Source organism: Pygocentrus nattereri, chromosome 14, assembly GCF_015220715.1.
Source record: "Pygocentrus nattereri isolate fPygNat1 chromosome 14, fPygNat1.pri, whole genome shotgun sequence".
In the NCBI taxonomy this organism is placed as follows: domain Eukaryota; kingdom Metazoa; phylum Chordata; class Actinopteri; order Characiformes; family Serrasalmidae; genus Pygocentrus; species Pygocentrus nattereri.
The window spans coordinates 14205399-14221412 of record NC_051224.1 but is presented as its reverse complement, the minus strand read 5'-3'; the positions used below and the strand labels follow the sequence as shown (position 1 = coordinate 14221412).

The window sequence follows — 16014 nt, the reverse complement described above, 5'->3', positions numbered from 1 at the left end:
ACTACAGGTGAAGTTTTAAAGAGCATTTTCTTGTATTTTATTTTTTCCTCGGATGTCATGCACTTATTTTTACATGACCATTTCCCAACCTCTTTTTGTCACTTTATTAAAATATTAAACAGGCTGTGACTTTGAGACTCCTATATATAAATGATCTGATTGGCCTCCCTGTATTGTGCACCGTTCAAAAAGCAGTCCAGGCCAAAATTCTTCTTACAACTTGGCATGAATGGGTGGGGCTGAACTGCTGTAAGATTTTACATATATTTTTATGACAAGTGCTCTTTAAATATATTGCACACTGTGTGTAAAAAGTTTTAAAATGTTTTGAATAAATAAGCACATTGTCAGTTTAGATCCTTTTCTTTCTAAAAGTACTATCTCTGAAATAATACCAAACCAACACACATTTTACTCCTCCCAGTGATCTCAATGCTCATCATTATAAGAGCAAGCGGATGAACATGACACAGAATAACCAAAGTACTATGGAATAGATACTTTGTGTTAATAAAACGTTGCAGGTATTTTTATTGACTAATCTGAAAGTAACATGGACAAACATTGCTCAAAACACAGCAGTATGTCCCAAAACATTTAATAGGAAATGTAATGTTTTCTTTAAGTTCTAAAGACAGATAATAGTTGAAAGAATTATTGGTGAACTGATGAGCAGGGTTAGCACTGACCTGGCACTGACACGAAAAATTTGACTGCATCCCGGTGTCCATGGAAGCAGAGCTGAGCCTGAGCCATGGAGCAGTACGGGATGAAGCTGCCATTTCCTTTCTCTGAGTTACCATCATCAGCGTATACATGGATCACACCTCCTGACGATGTGGGAGACACTTTGTTCGCTGGAAACACAACATTAGAAATGTATCAGAAACACCAAACCTACTAATAAAAAAGATAGAGCAGACCAGAATTAAATAAATAATAATAAAAAAACATATCCAGACCCTGAAAGAGAGCACTATGAGAAAACGGTCTGAAAGTGAAACACAGGGATGGCCAAAAAAAAGTGTTTCTTATGAGGGATGTTCTATATGCAGATATAAATCCACGTACACACAAAGAAATACTGTTACACACGTCGTCACTGTCAGAAGAAAAACTTGCATCTTTGTAACGGTACCTTTATAGAACAAGGACAAAACTCTCTTAACCTAGCCTCTTTCTGCAGGACCCCTAGTGGGCTTTCCACTGATGGAATGGAAATCGACTTGAATATTTTTTATTTCTATAATCTATAAAAATATTTTCTGTAGATGAACTAGGATGCTGTTGGTTCTGCCTGTGTAAAATACTGTAACTGCGTTGAGCTGCTAGTGAGCAGTGAGGAGCAGTGAGCAATGACAATTCTGTCAAAACAATTCACACTGCTCTAAAAAGACAGCTATGCCGAGATAAACAACTGCAGAATTCTTTCTTTCTGTATAATTGGCAGGACAAAAATGTAAAAATTTAACGAAAAGTTAAAGTTCATAAAATGTTCACTAAGCAGTAAAAAAATGTGTTCTGAGATTGTCACACCACAAAAAATCCAGCCTAATCTGAATGATTAAAAATCGTCAAGTATATAAAATAATATTTCAAAATCATCAAAAGCAAGCAGTATTCTGTTTTGAAATGCTGGGACGTGTCTGCTAAAGGCAGTGAAACCACACCCATTCACGGGAAAGGTACAGTCTCTCAATACTTTGCATTTTCGTATTTTATATAGTTGTTTTTCACCCTAATACATACAATAATATACATTATAAATATTATATCATTTTATATATTTGGGTGAAAATAAACCCGGTCAGAGTGCCAGCACTAAAATTGGAACTACTAGTGCCACCGTGTCTAAGAGCTGCCGTGTCACATTTTGTACGTCTACCAATAAAAAAGTTAATACTGTTAATGCTGCATCGAAAGGGCAGCACATGAAACACATAAATCCCAAGTTAATGTTAGTCTGTAACAAAAGGTTTACTAACAGCTAGCTTGCTAGTGCTGAGCATTTGGGCTCCTAATAGCTATAATTCAATAGAGTATTCTTATTTTATGCTATTAAATTGTCAAAATTGGAATTTGTATTTACTGCCAGATAAATTAGAGGGGCTGCTTTTATCCAAAAAAGATGACTATGCAAGGGGAAAAGCACCCTGTTGTGTTGCTTTCATCTATTGGAATTGTACAGCCATATATGTTGGAACCCAAGAATCAACCTCATTCCTTAGAATGGTAGTCTTTCTCCTAATTATGCAAGTTAGCAATAGTCAAATCTCAAAACAAATGTCTACTGTTTTTTACATGCATTTTAATAATAAAAAAACTATAAAAATATGATTATGTGTCCACTCGCCGTTCCTAAGACAAATATCCAGTTTTATAATCATACACACTTTTATCCAAATGTATTCCATTAACATCACCTCCAAAAAAAAAAAACCAAAAAAAAAAAAAACAGGATATTTGGAAATTACAAAAATGTGGAAATTACATTTTATAGCTACTGTGAAAAGGGGGCAATATCAGTTAATATATATATATAAAAAACTTTGAAATATTTACTTGTATAAATTTCTTTTGGTCTACATGTCGATCACAAAATGTGACGGGCAGCTTTTTTTGTATATAAAAAATGGGAAAAAAATTAATTATAGATTACGTTTTCCTATGACAGTGACAATACACATCACATGAAATAATATTACATTTATGATGACAAATTATCAAAAGAAACAATGCACCAAATGAGAGAAACACTCAGATTACAGAATTCTGAGAAGAAAGCGAGCAGGAGAAAAAGATGGCAGATGCAGTGACACGAAAAAGGGAAGACAGACGGAACACTCTAAACTTACCCCTCAGTCCGAGGAGCTGGCCGCGATGCAGGACTACAGCTACAGGAATAAGCAAAAAGAGAGGAGAGGATGGCAACATCCATCAGACAAGGGTAGGAGTGGAGGCAAGGGTCAGAGAGAAAAGCAGTGCAGACACACAACAGGGTTAACAGAAAAGAAAGGGAGAAAGAAGTGATTGGAATTAGAGAGCTGTGGAGTAATTAGAACAGAGATCTGAAGAAGGGAAAAATGGATTGTGTTTTACACAGTAGACAGGGAACATGCTTATCTTCACAAGCTTTATTGGGTGTTGTGCCTTAGCGAATATTTCAGTTGAAATCACATACACACAATTTTCCCCTTATCTCAAATACAGTCAATCAAACAAAACATGTTTGGCTGGGACAAAATGAATAAAAGTAACAGTTACTACTGTTGTAAGCTTTGCCATGTACTTCTCTCAGCTCTCATAGAAGTTGATAGGTTGCAACTCATCTATAGGAAACTGTAAAGACATTTTATATGTGTCCAAAATGATTAACAGAGCTGTAGATGATTATGATGAAAGGTGTAAAACACTGAATGTCAAAATGAAACTTATATGTGCAAAACCAAAAGAGCAAACATCAGACACCAAACATGTGATCTGATTAACTACATTTGGGTTAATAGGAAATTTGTCTACATCTGATTTTTGGCCAAAACCATTAGCTTGATGATTCCTCCTAGGTTTCTGTGCATGAATATATGGGTGCAGCTGATTAAGACAGATAAAAAGTCCACTGAAACTTACTCTCAGTGAGAGGAATTGAGATGACCACTCCATTTCCTGTCCCCACCCACAAGCGGTTACCTCCAATCAGCAGAGCTGTTATCCGAACAAATGAAAAGCCCAACTTTCCTGTCCCTGTAGATCAAACCAAACAAAACAAAAGTCAAACAAGAGTACTCACAACAACTCACAACAACTTCACTTGGACAGTGAATCAGGGTCGTGACCTGTGATTGTTTAGAGGCACTGGAGAAACAGCACAGTAGTTTGCAGAATTATTATTAAGCACAGGTTTGTCATGGAAATTCCAGGTATAACGAATGTAAAGAAAACAGTTTAAAAAGCATAAATCACACCACAAAACAAAAGGTAAGATAAAAGTATCTCAGTAATATAAAAAAATACTGGAATACTGAAGGCTGGATGTTACATGTCAGAATGTGCTACTGTCAGAATGTACGAGCAGGAATCTAAGCCAACTTCAACTAGTCCAAAATGCCGTAGCCAGGGTCCTCACTAAAACTAGAAAATTTGATCATATCAGTCCAGTGCTATCATCACTTCATTGGCTGCCTGTTAAATTCCGTATTTATGGTAAAATTCTTTTATTGACATATAAAGCCCTACATGGGCTCATTCCGGGGTACCTGCAAGACCTTATTTACTATTATGAGCCATCATGACTACTCAGATCACAGAGTGCCAGAGTGCTGGCTTATTAATAGCTCCTAGAATTCATAAGGCTGCAGCTGGGGGATAAGTCTTTTCTTATAAAGCCCCCAAAATCTGGAATGATCTTCAGGACTCAGACACAGTCTCAATCTTTAAAGCTAGGCTGAAAACTCACTTGTTCAGTTTAGCTTTTGGTAGGTAATGTTCCCCCTTAGATAAAGCCGGCAGATCCAGGGGTCCATGGACACAGGGAATTATAGTAAACTGCGACGTCCTGCTGCTCGCATGCGGTCACTCAGGTTTGTGAACGGTGGAGCGGAGGGATACCAAACTATTTCAGAGTGCTCTCATGCCTGTGTGTCCTTCTGGTTCTCTCCTTTTAGTTAAGCTGTTATAGTCAGATCTGCCGGAGTCATTAGCCACAGTCTGGAAATGTTCAAATTCCCCATTTTACGTACAAACAAACAATAAAACTAATTCCATCTCCCTGCCTTTTTCCAAGTAAACAATCGCCCACCTCTCCAGCCGTACACTGAAGGACGACTGACTGTCGAGCTCTCCTGCTACCCTTTTCAGACCAGCTGCCCACGCCCCAGCTACCACTGCCTTGGACCAGCTGCCCACTCTACACTGAAGTTTTCATAGACTCCTTGCTATTACTACTACTAATACTCCTGCTATTAATTTTAGTAGGATAATCATTTGTAGGTAGTTTGACCAGAGGAGCATGGGTCCCCCCTTGTGACCCTTGGTTCCTCCCAAGATTTCTTCCTCAGCTCTGAGGGAGTTTTTCCTTGCCACTGTCGCCCCTGGCTTGCTCACCTGGGGGTTTTTGCATTTTATGTTAAAACTTTGTCTTTACTGGAATTCTGTGAAGCTGCTTTATGACAATATCAGTTGTAAAAAGTGACATACAAATAACTAGGGGTGGGCGATATGACTAAAATATAATATCATGATACTTTATGAAATTTTAATGATACACAATATATGTCACAATATTTATTTTTTCCAACATCTATTTTGCCAAAAAAAAAACTGCATTTAAAAATTTAATAAAATACCATAATTATTGACGATATCCATGGCATGCTCAGACAAGGACATTTTAACTCCTAAGTCAGGATCAGTTGACATTTGGGCCCAAATCCACATTGCAACCCTTACTGCTCATGATTCCATTTTCATCAGTGATGTTGCCAACACTAAATGATGATAATGATGATAGTCATATGCATATTGTGACATTAAACCGTATGATGTGAGTGTAGAGTTCTGGCATTTCAGTTTTACTCAGTTCAGATGGACAAGTAAAGAAAATGGAGAGGGTTACCGAGCATCTTGCTGACGTAAGGCTCTATGTCCACATCCTGCAGGTGCTGGTGTGTGAGCGCGTGGTACAAGCGTAGCGTGGAGTCCAAACGGATGGACACCCACACACCATCTCCAATCCATGCAAGCTGCCTGACTTGGCTCTCCCTGCGTGGGTGAGCATCAAAAGATTTCTGCCCAAGCAAAAAGAGAATAGAAAAAGGATTCAAAAACTGAAAGAAAGACATGAAATCTCCCAGTTTGTTGCACAGTAGGTTGCTGTCTGTAAAGCTTTATTTAAGCAAATCGCCGCAAACAGAACTCAGCTGGTTTGATTTTGAGTTTATTAAAGGTTCAGCATGCTGCTTTTTAGAATGGACATTTTACATGCTTCTGTGTGTATTCATGTAAATAAACCACACACAAACAAACACACATACTCACACTCATCAGTGCACTCTGGTGATCTGATCATCATCATTCCTTCTAACTAGGGAGGATTCAGTTGGTTCACACCTTACAAGGCCAATATCCTTCCTTTTTTAAAGTAATGAGTTTGATGTAGTATGTAAACACTGTTAAAGTTATGAAACATACTGTTCACTGCAGTCCTTATTTGGAAACAGCTTTGTGTTGTTTTTGTGATGGCACAAAACTCAACATATTAACATTTATCCACTTATCCAGGCTGTGGCAGTTTAGCTCCACTAATTCACAGTGAAATTCATTCAAAGTGTAAGGGGTATTTCAGCCTGTGCTGCTTTTAAATGAGATGCCATAGAAGGTACAGTAACAAAAACAGCCTGTTTTATCCTAAAGGACAAAGAGAGATTGGACTGTGGTCATGTAACTACAAATTAAGATGGTTTTTGATACATAATCCATCCAAGTCCTCCAGATTTTTTTTTATTAAATGAAGAAAAATGTAGAATGGCAATGACACACATATGATACACAGTGCTTTATAACATAGTTTTTTCTCAAACTCAGAACCATAAGATTTCAACACATTTTCCAAGTTGAAGGACCGTTATATGGATGTTGTTGCTGAGGCACCAATATTGTAAGTTGCCTATAGTCAATGACTAAGATTGGTTTTGCAATTTACCATTGAATGTTTAGTGTAAAAAATTTAAGATTTAGAACTTTTAAAATTTGTTAGCTAGGGATGCACTTATATGGGACTTGTTGGCAGATGCTGATGTCTGATATTTTCTGTGTTCACAACTGATGGAACAATACTGAAAAACATTTATAAAATGTGTAAAATTCAGACTAGATCTACCTGGATTGGCATTACAGACAAATACGATGTTTTTAAAGGGTACACAACAATGTAATATAAATGAAACAAGAAATTTTAGCACATTAGCCCAGTGTCACCCAAACATTCTGCTTTTCAACAAAAAACAGAACATCAAATAATGGATTGAAATATCACTGTTTTCTTCGAGGCCAGCATTTTTTTAGCAGTGTTTGCAATACAACTACAATTTCGTCATGCATCGCTACTGTTAAAACATAATACATACATTTGTCAGCTGCAAGAACTTACCTCAATCTGCATGCTCTTTGGCTGGATGACATGGATCTTGTTCTTGTAGCCGCACCAGACCTTGTCATGCACCACAGCCATGCAACGGATGGAGTGGTGTGGGCGACCCAGATCCATCAGATGATAGTTAGACAAGTCCCATTGACCGTCTGTGTGTAGATCAAATATGCACACACATACAACTGAGGAGATGAAAGTCAATAATCTTTCCAGACTCATTAATTGGATACACAACCTGTATAGGATTGTTTATCAGTTTTTTCTACATTCATGACCTAAAGTTGATATGACTTATTTTCAGATATTGAAAGGTAGGCACAAAATATCACAAACCTTCAGCTCTATGGAAAATGGCAAGAGTTCCATCTGCCAATGCTACCAAAACCCTTCCTTTAACATGCCTGACAGGAAGAGAGAAAGTGAGAGAGAAATGTTACACATAACATCTCTCAACACCTCTCTCAATATCTATAGTGTATGGTTCACTAATAGCACACTTATAATAGCACACTTACACTAGACTAAGGACAGAGTCTTTGAGTTTGATGGAATGGAGACACTTCTTCCAGTTTGCCACTGCAGAATGTACATACAGCCTGAGGAAAGAGCCAGAGATGTTAAAAGGTGTGTGGCTCTGCACATGTGCAGCAGCTAGAACAAGCTGAAAATCCCATTTTCTGCATATGTGGCCTTTAGTTTCAGTTTTATAGGTCTCTTCCAATTCAAATAGATGTTCTTGTATAACCGGAAATAACTGCCCAGCATTGCCAAAATGGCCTTTGAGTGGACAGACGTCCCTGAACTGATTTTGACAAAGAGCACAGGTGTTACACACTTACTTCACACCTGTGTGTGGGGGGATAAGATACCATTGTACTGATAAAACTACAGGTATCAACTTCTAGTGCAATATTTATTTTTATTTTATTTGAGAACAAAACAGTTAAAACCAATCAAAGAGTCAGAGCAAGAAAGAAAGACAGAGTCAGGCTATGTTCTGTGAAGGAATGTGAAGGAATAAAAACTTGCTGATGATACATCATCTGCATGGTGAGATTAGGGGCAAACTTCTACTAGTTATTTTTACAAGGCACACTAAACTCTTTTTCAATTCTGAGTGTGACTCTTATGGGTACAACAGACACCTGACTTAAAACACAGGTGTCCAAAGTTCAGTCTGGCTTTTGTCTTAAAATGCTTTATAGGTGACCCATCAGCTAATATGCTGCAATTTTACCTTTCCCTTTCCAGTGGTAGCAGTACTGTAACTTACAGTGTGTTACACCACCATGTTAACAAAGCTAAAATGTAAGAGCCTTTTGTCCCCTCTGACTGGACATTCAAATTAATTTACTGAATAACATTTAGTCATGAGTACAGCCAGAAAAACACAAATGTCAAGAGTAGGAACGTACACTCGCTAAGAAAAAAAAAACAGAGCATCAAGCAATAAAAGACTTGCGTGTCTCTTATACAGTGATAGTAACTGTGCTAGTACACAGAAAGGTCTAGTTCTATGCTACTCTGGCCAGTGTGGCCATACTGCTCTAGAAGCAGATTTGTCTGAGTTAAGTCTGAGTTGTCTGGCCCTGGGGTATTTTGATATGGTCCCGTCTTTTTTAAAAAATTAGACACCTCTGACTTTTTGAGAAAGTGAAACCTGAAAGTGAATGTGCATCTGCATATTCATGTGTCTGAGTGTGTTTGTATGAACGTGTATAGACACTCACCAGCCATTCTGTGCACCGAGCCACATGGTGGGCGCAACACTGGTACCAGCACGATCGTCTCCACCCTGTTCTGAGTGTGGGGGCGCTGATGTCACTTCTTCTTTTGGAGCACCGCCCTCACTAAGTATTTAATAACAACACATAATATAGTACATAATGTCTCATCACACTGCTTTGTAACCTTCTAAAATATTCAACCTAAATATTAAACAGTACCAATCAAGAACTCATTTCAGCATTTCCATGTCATAAGCACATGTTGTTTAAATAGGCAACTAATTTTTCTTTAAAAAAATTTAAATATCAGTTTAGCCCATGAAAGAACAAATAGTGTTACTTTGGCTATTAGAAAGTACTGGAAATGTCCTACTGTATTTTCATGTAATGCACACAGTTTGAGCTTCGGTTTAAAAAACAAGCTAATAAAGACCAGCGATAAAAAGAAATCAAAATCGTCCATAAAATTTCATGATTGGTGTAGCCCAAATTCTAACAAAGAGCATGACCACAGTATTATCATCCACTGCAATTTTCCACAACACATCAAAATACTGTACAATACTGAGGTATTTCACACAAGCCTTAAATGTCCTGCCAGTTTCAGAGGCTCCTGCAACAAATCATTATTACCATTATCATTAACTGTTTACTTGGGAAGATGAGCATTGAAAAGTGACTTGTTAATGTGTGCAATGAACAGAAGTATCTATTTTATTTTTACCCACCGCAGGACATTTAAGTGACTTAGGCTGTTTTCACAATGAGTTTGTTTGCTAAAGTCTGAACCACTGTTTAGATTGTTGTGTCACTGTATCTTTATCATTTGGTTTGTGATTTCACACTGCCACATGCAAAGTGGTTGTGGGTCAGAATTTTTCCAAAAACCAGTACAGTTGCCACCATTTACTTTGCATGAAAATAGACATGTTTAATGTCTATATATATGACAGTTAAAACAAAAATAAGGCTTGCTTAAGATCAGTTTCTTTGATTGGTTTGTCAAACTGAATGCAACCAATTGCAGGTTGCTGATACAATGTTCCACAATCCATGTGCCAAAATAAATGGCAATACTTTACTATTTTTTATTGCTCGTCTGCCACTGTTATCTGCAACTATTGCAACAAGAATGACATCTATCAAAAGTCAGATGTAAATGCAGACAAATTATACAGACAGCACAACGCTGATCTGCTACTTAAAGAAGCAAAAGAACATGTTCTAATGCTGATCCCCCTCATTTGGTGTGGAACATCACAAAAATGTGTTCCTACCAGCAGTGAACTGAACCTGTTCATTTGGAATTGAACATATAGCCACAATGTTGGCCAAAGCACAGTTGATTTGTTTAGTGTGCACCCAGGTACGGGTGCAGTGTTCATGCCTGTCAAAACGAACTGAACTAAAGAAAAACTGTGATATTTCTGCACCTATCATGGTAGGTGTGAAAGCACCCTCAGAAGCACAGCAGAATAATATAAATGACTATGATGCACAACAGAGATTACAAACTATATATTAGGGGTTTGGTGAGAGGCTCATACACACACATCATCTAAACTGCTTATCTATCTGGGTTGCAGTGGGGTGCTGGAGCCTATCCCAGCCGTCATCAGGTGGAAGGCAGGATACACCCTGGACAAGTCGCCAGTCCATCGCAGGGCAGACATACAGACATATTCACACCATATTTTAGCATGTCCAATCGGCCTGACTGCATGTCTGTGAGAGGAAACCCACAGAGACATGGCGGAAACATGCAAACTCCAAACAGAAAGGAGCGTTGTCAACCGGCCAGGGAATTGAACCCAGGCCCTTCTTACTGTGAGGTGACAGCACTACCCACTGTGCCACCGTGCGAGAACATAAAAGAAAGCCTTGTGCCATGAACTAAGTTAAAGCCAACATTTCAGTATCATCGCGTTTCAGATCTAAGCCATCTGTTAGGCCTTAAGCATAACTTCATCTGTTATGAATCACTATGAGAACTATAGTTCACTATAACTATCACAATACGTAAACTATTATATAGACACTACAGTACATTTCAGATACACTTTCCTTCTGTTAATCTGTTCTACTCAAAGGTGTTATCACACCATTAACAAGGATCCCACTGCCAGAAATGTTGCCATGGCAACTGACATCTCCCATGATGCTTTGCAGGAAGCTGAAATGGCTTTTCTTTCAGCCAGTGACAGTGGGTTAAGACAAAGAGAAACAGAAGCAGAAATTTAAGACTAGTGTCTAGTCTGACTTAAGTCATTCTGATCTCTCCATGTAAGTTTGAATGACACAGGATGAAATGAAATGAAATGTGTGTGTGTTTATCACCTGTGTGAATTATCAGTGAAAACGTGCTCAGTAAAAGGGCCAGATGGAGCAGAGTTTTCTCCCCCTTCACTGGGGCCTGTTTCTTCTGACACTTCCATGGCTTCTGTGGCTTCCTCTGCTGATTGTGAGACAGCGAGCCGACTACACACAGGAGCTGTTGGGGCTGTAAACACACACACACACACACACACACACACACACACACACACACACACACACACACACACACACACAAACAAACATAGCATGAGGAATACTGCACATACACACACATATGTGTGTGTGTTTATGTGTGTGTGTGTGTGTGTGTATATATTTACTTCAGTAGTACAGAGTACTGAAATATTCTGTCATTTAATACTGAATTTCAATACTTATGTCAGTCATATCAGCATTTGGAACCAATAAGCATGTTTTTTTTAAGTCTAGGCTAGTGATTGGCTGACTGAATTACATTTCATATGTTTGTTCAAGTTTCACTGTCTATTTAGGAAATAATTTTCCAGGGCTTTTCCAGGACATAATCCATGACTTTCACATATGACAGCTGCTTTTCATGAAAGCCCATTAGACTTTTGTCTACAGTCATCCTTATAGTGGAATTCCACTAATTAAAAAAAAATTAAGCACATTGTTGAGAGTACAAAGTCATTTTGATGTGCGTTTGAGGTGAAATTGTTCATTGTAAGGAAACTTGGATGTCTTTACAGTGGTGGTGATAAGAACCAGGGATCTCAGTGCCATATATATGACCATTTTATTTACTCTACAAAAGACCAGTGAAGATCACAAATTTTCTGAGTTTTTATTTATAGTTTTGATAGTGGTTAAAAAAGCGATAAATCTTTAAAAAAAATTCCTTGGCCAGTTTTCTTTTCTTTTGTCATACAGCACCCTACATGTAACTTTCCACCATAACTGAATTTTGTAAAATGTTTAAGGCTAAAAGATTACCTTAAAACCATCATAAAACCATGTAGTAGCACATTTGTATAATAACTTTCTGCGAAGGAGCTTTTAGAGATATTAACCTTATCAGCTGTCTGATTCCTATCATCACCAATGTGAACAATTTTGATTCTGTAAGTTTCTTTAGATTGGTACAATTTACATCTTAACCACTTCATTTGAACAACTCATGGAATTCACTTCATTAAAGTACATTTTGCAACATTTAACAACTCCTTACAAAGTGACAGAAGCATGGGCACACACTCTGTATACGATTCCCCAACCAGTTACCCAATATTTTACTGAAATAAAAATGAACTAGATACACTATATTGCCAAAAGTATTTGCTCATCTGCCTTCACATGCATATGAACTTAAGTGATATCCCATTCTTAATCCTTAGAGTTTAATATGATGTTGACTTCAACTCTACAGGGAAGGCTTTTCCACAAGGTTTAGGAGTGTGTTTATGGGAATTTTTGACCATTCTTCCAGAAGCATATTTATGAGGTCAGATACTGACACTGCTGGACAAGAAGGCCTGGCTTGCAGTCTCCGCTCTAATTCATCCCAAAGGTGTTCTATTGGGTTGAGGTCAGGACTGTGCAGGCCAGTCAAGTTCTTCCACAGCAAGCTCAATCATCAATGTCTTTATGGACCTTGCTCTGTGCACTGGTGCGCAGTCATGTTGGAACAGGAAGGGGCCCCAAGCTGTTCCCCAAACTGTTCCCACCAAGTTAGGAGCATGAAATTGTCCAAAATCTCTTGGTCTGCTGAAGCATTAAGAGTTCCTTTCAGTGGAACTGAGGGGCCAAGCCCAACTCCTGAAAAACAACCCCACACCATAATCCCCCCTCCACCAAACTTTACACTTGGCACAATGCAGTCAGACAAGTACCGTTTTCCTGGCAAACGCCAAACCCAGACTCGTCCTACAGATTGTCAGACAGAAGAAGCGTGATTAGTCACTCCACAGAACACATCTCCACTGCTCTAGAGTCCTTTGCATTTTACATGCTCTCTATGCTGTTCTTGAGCTAATCTGAAGGCCACATTAAGTTTGGATGCCTGTAGCGATTGGCTCTGCAGAAAGTTGGTGACCTCTGCGCGCTATGCGCCTCAGCATCCACTGACCCCGCTCTGTCATTTTACATGGCCTACCGCTTTGTGGCTGAGTTGCTGCTGTTCCCAATCACTTCCACGTTTGTATAATACCACTGACAGTTGACTGTGGAATATTAATTTACCATGCTGGAATTCAGTGAGCTCCTGAGAGCGACTCATTCTTTCACAAATGTTTGTAGAAGCAATCTGCATGCCTAGCTGCTTGGTTTTATACACCTGTGGCCACGGAAATGACTGGAACCTTAATTCAATGATTTGGATGGGTGAATGAAAACTCTTGGCAGTATAGTGTATCATTCAAAAGCTTTCTACTATATTATAACAAAGAGAAGATGGTTGTTTAAATTGTTCAACACTCCTGCTTGAGTGTACTAATGCTTTGAAGGACTGCAATATAAAAAAGAAAAATATTTATGTTAGTAAAAATGTTAGTATCTTGGCTGTGTTTCCTTTGCAAAATTCCTTTTGCAAATTATTTCTAAATAAATTCTCCTGATGAAGTAATATCCTAATAAAGTCAATTTACAAAGGTAGATATAGTACTATTAGTAAATGTATGTCGACTTACTTCGCTGGGTGAGAGGCTTTAGCTGCCGTCCTTGGAGATGATTTAAAAATAGTGACACACATCTCTAGTTATTACATTTGTCATTGTACGAGTCGCTGGTGTTGCATATCCTACACATTGGTGTGTGTTCATGCATGTAAGATGCAAGTCCACATGGAGTGTAACAATCTTTAATAGAGAGGGCACCAGCAGCTAAAGTATGGTACTTTTACCGATCCTCACCAATATTTCCAGGTGTTTACCATCCTGATGTTATCAGGAATTAGTATTAGTATGCAGTCTGTTAAAGTCAGTAAACACATTTTTGCTTTAAGCCACACCCAATTTCCATTTGTAATTTAAAAGAAACCGTATCATTCAGGATTTATCATTAAAGTCAAAGTATAGTTTTAAATATTACTATGGGTATAACATTTATTTTAATACCTAGTTCTAATTATAGTTATATTTGTACAATATTTAATACTGTATCCTATCCACATATCTATACTTAATTATGCAGTCAATCATTTAAAATTCATAATTAAATATTATGTGATAATAGTAAATGTATAACAAGATGGCACCAACTGTGGGCTCCTGAAGGTATTTTGAAGATATTTTGCAGTTTTTTTTTCAATAAATGCTTCATTTTGTTCACTCAGTTCTGGGTATGTAAGTATCACAGTATGTGGCTTGCCTTGTCCTTTGTCCAAAACTGGGGTGTCTGTGCGTGAAGAGCAGTTACTCCTGACCACGCTGCAGTTGGTAGCGCAGCCCACCAATGTGATACCTGCTAGCATGCCCTCCACTCTGCCAGTCTCTTCAGAACCACCATCACCCTGCTGCTCCAGGAATATCTCACCTGCAGGATAATCACTCTCACTGGCCGCTACACAAACACGTACAGAGTCAATATTAGATAGATTCATTGATAACTAGGGATGCACAATGATATCTGAATCCTATCAGTATCCGGAAATGATTTCTTAAAATCATCTGCATTTGTTTATAAATTTTATATATCAAAGTGATATGTGATGATGCATTCATTGTGCTCAGAAAGAGCACACTGGGCTACTGTGATAAAATCTTTGCATTTTATAAATAAGTGTTACATTTCTCCAAAATGATAATCCAACATTTTTACAAATGTTTATGTATCTGCACTGGCAGATATGTCCATGAAAAATATCGGCACTGGCACACAGATTCCATATCAGTGCACCCCTACTGCTACCATTTTATTTTGATGGTCCACTTCACACACTTTCTAGATGCTGACCTTGTCTTTAACTTACATTCAGCTAAATATGCATTACATTTATCTTAACCTTCTCCCAACCCTAAACACTCACTCAAACGCTAACTTTAAAAGGGTGTGAATTTACATAAGGCATGCTAGATATTGCAGTGAAAGAAGAGCTAACAAAAACACAAAAATAATTCAAAACCTTGGATTCTGTTAAACTGACGAGGCTGACAGATGGTGTGCTGTGCTACAGAATATTACATAACATGACAAATAGCACTTTAATGCTAGCTTTAGGAAAAAAAAGCCACTTTAAACTCAATCCAAAAACGAATCCCCTAATCCAAATCCTAAAAATCACAACAGTTAGATTAGCTGTTCATTTTTTTTTTCAAGAGGTTTCCTATTATACAGAGACAGAAGCCAGATGATAAAGGCAATCATCAAACAAAAATCTATGTTTTCCAGAAATCTCACCTGGAACACTGGAGATGCAGAGCACGTGGGCATTACACACATTAAACTGGTCGACTAGCGAGCCAGGCTGGTTGGCATCAATAATGACCACCTTACTGGCGGAATGAGTGCTGGTCAGAATCCACACACGGCTACTCATAGAATCTGTCTCATGCAGCTCCTTAGGCTGAATGAAGAGGAGAAGGGAGAAAGAATGCTCATAGATATGTTTTCTAAATATTCTGTGACAGATTTCGTTTATTTATTTCAGTTGGAAGCTGGTTAACTGGTTAAGGTAACCTATGTTTTATTATAACAATAAAACTATATAGGGGGTGTTTCATAAAGCAGGATTTCTTGGCAGAATTAATCCAAAAATTAGGACTGTCTAATAAGAATAACAGTGCCCTCCTATTAACCAGGCTTTACGCTGGGCTAAAGCTGAAAGAAAAATCCTGCTTTGTGGAAGTCTCC

At 38.1% G+C, this 16014-nt stretch overlaps 1 protein-coding gene across 19 annotated transcripts in view; it reads right to left on the bottom strand.

Moving 5' to 3' along the window:
• mapk8ip3 (mitogen-activated protein kinase 8 interacting protein 3) overlaps positions 1 to 16014 on the bottom strand; it is a 51601-nt gene that overhangs the window by 1719 nt on the left and 33868 nt on the right. For 17 of the 19 annotated variants that reach the window (XM_037544589.1, XM_037544585.1, XM_017686415.2 and 14 more), the window contains 11 exons: positions 15562 to 15727; positions 14533 to 14724; positions 11209 to 11371; positions 8875 to 8994; positions 7660 to 7740; positions 7478 to 7545; positions 7145 to 7293; positions 5612 to 5783; positions 3628 to 3741; positions 2856 to 2894; positions 690 to 857 (listed from right to left, as the gene is read on the bottom strand). In XM_037544589.1, the coding sequence (XP_037400486.1) occupies positions 690 to 857; positions 2856 to 2894; positions 3628 to 3741; positions 5612 to 5783; positions 7145 to 7293; positions 7478 to 7545; positions 7660 to 7740; positions 8875 to 8994; positions 11209 to 11371; positions 14533 to 14724; positions 15562 to 15727 (1432 nt within the window). The remainder of the gene's footprint in view (positions 1 to 689; positions 858 to 2855; positions 2895 to 3627; positions 3742 to 5611; positions 5784 to 7144; positions 7294 to 7477; positions 7546 to 7659; positions 7741 to 8874; positions 8995 to 11208; positions 11372 to 14532; positions 14725 to 15561; positions 15728 to 16014) is intronic. The other 2 variants (XM_037544588.1, XM_017686457.2) reach the window with 1 other exon arrangement.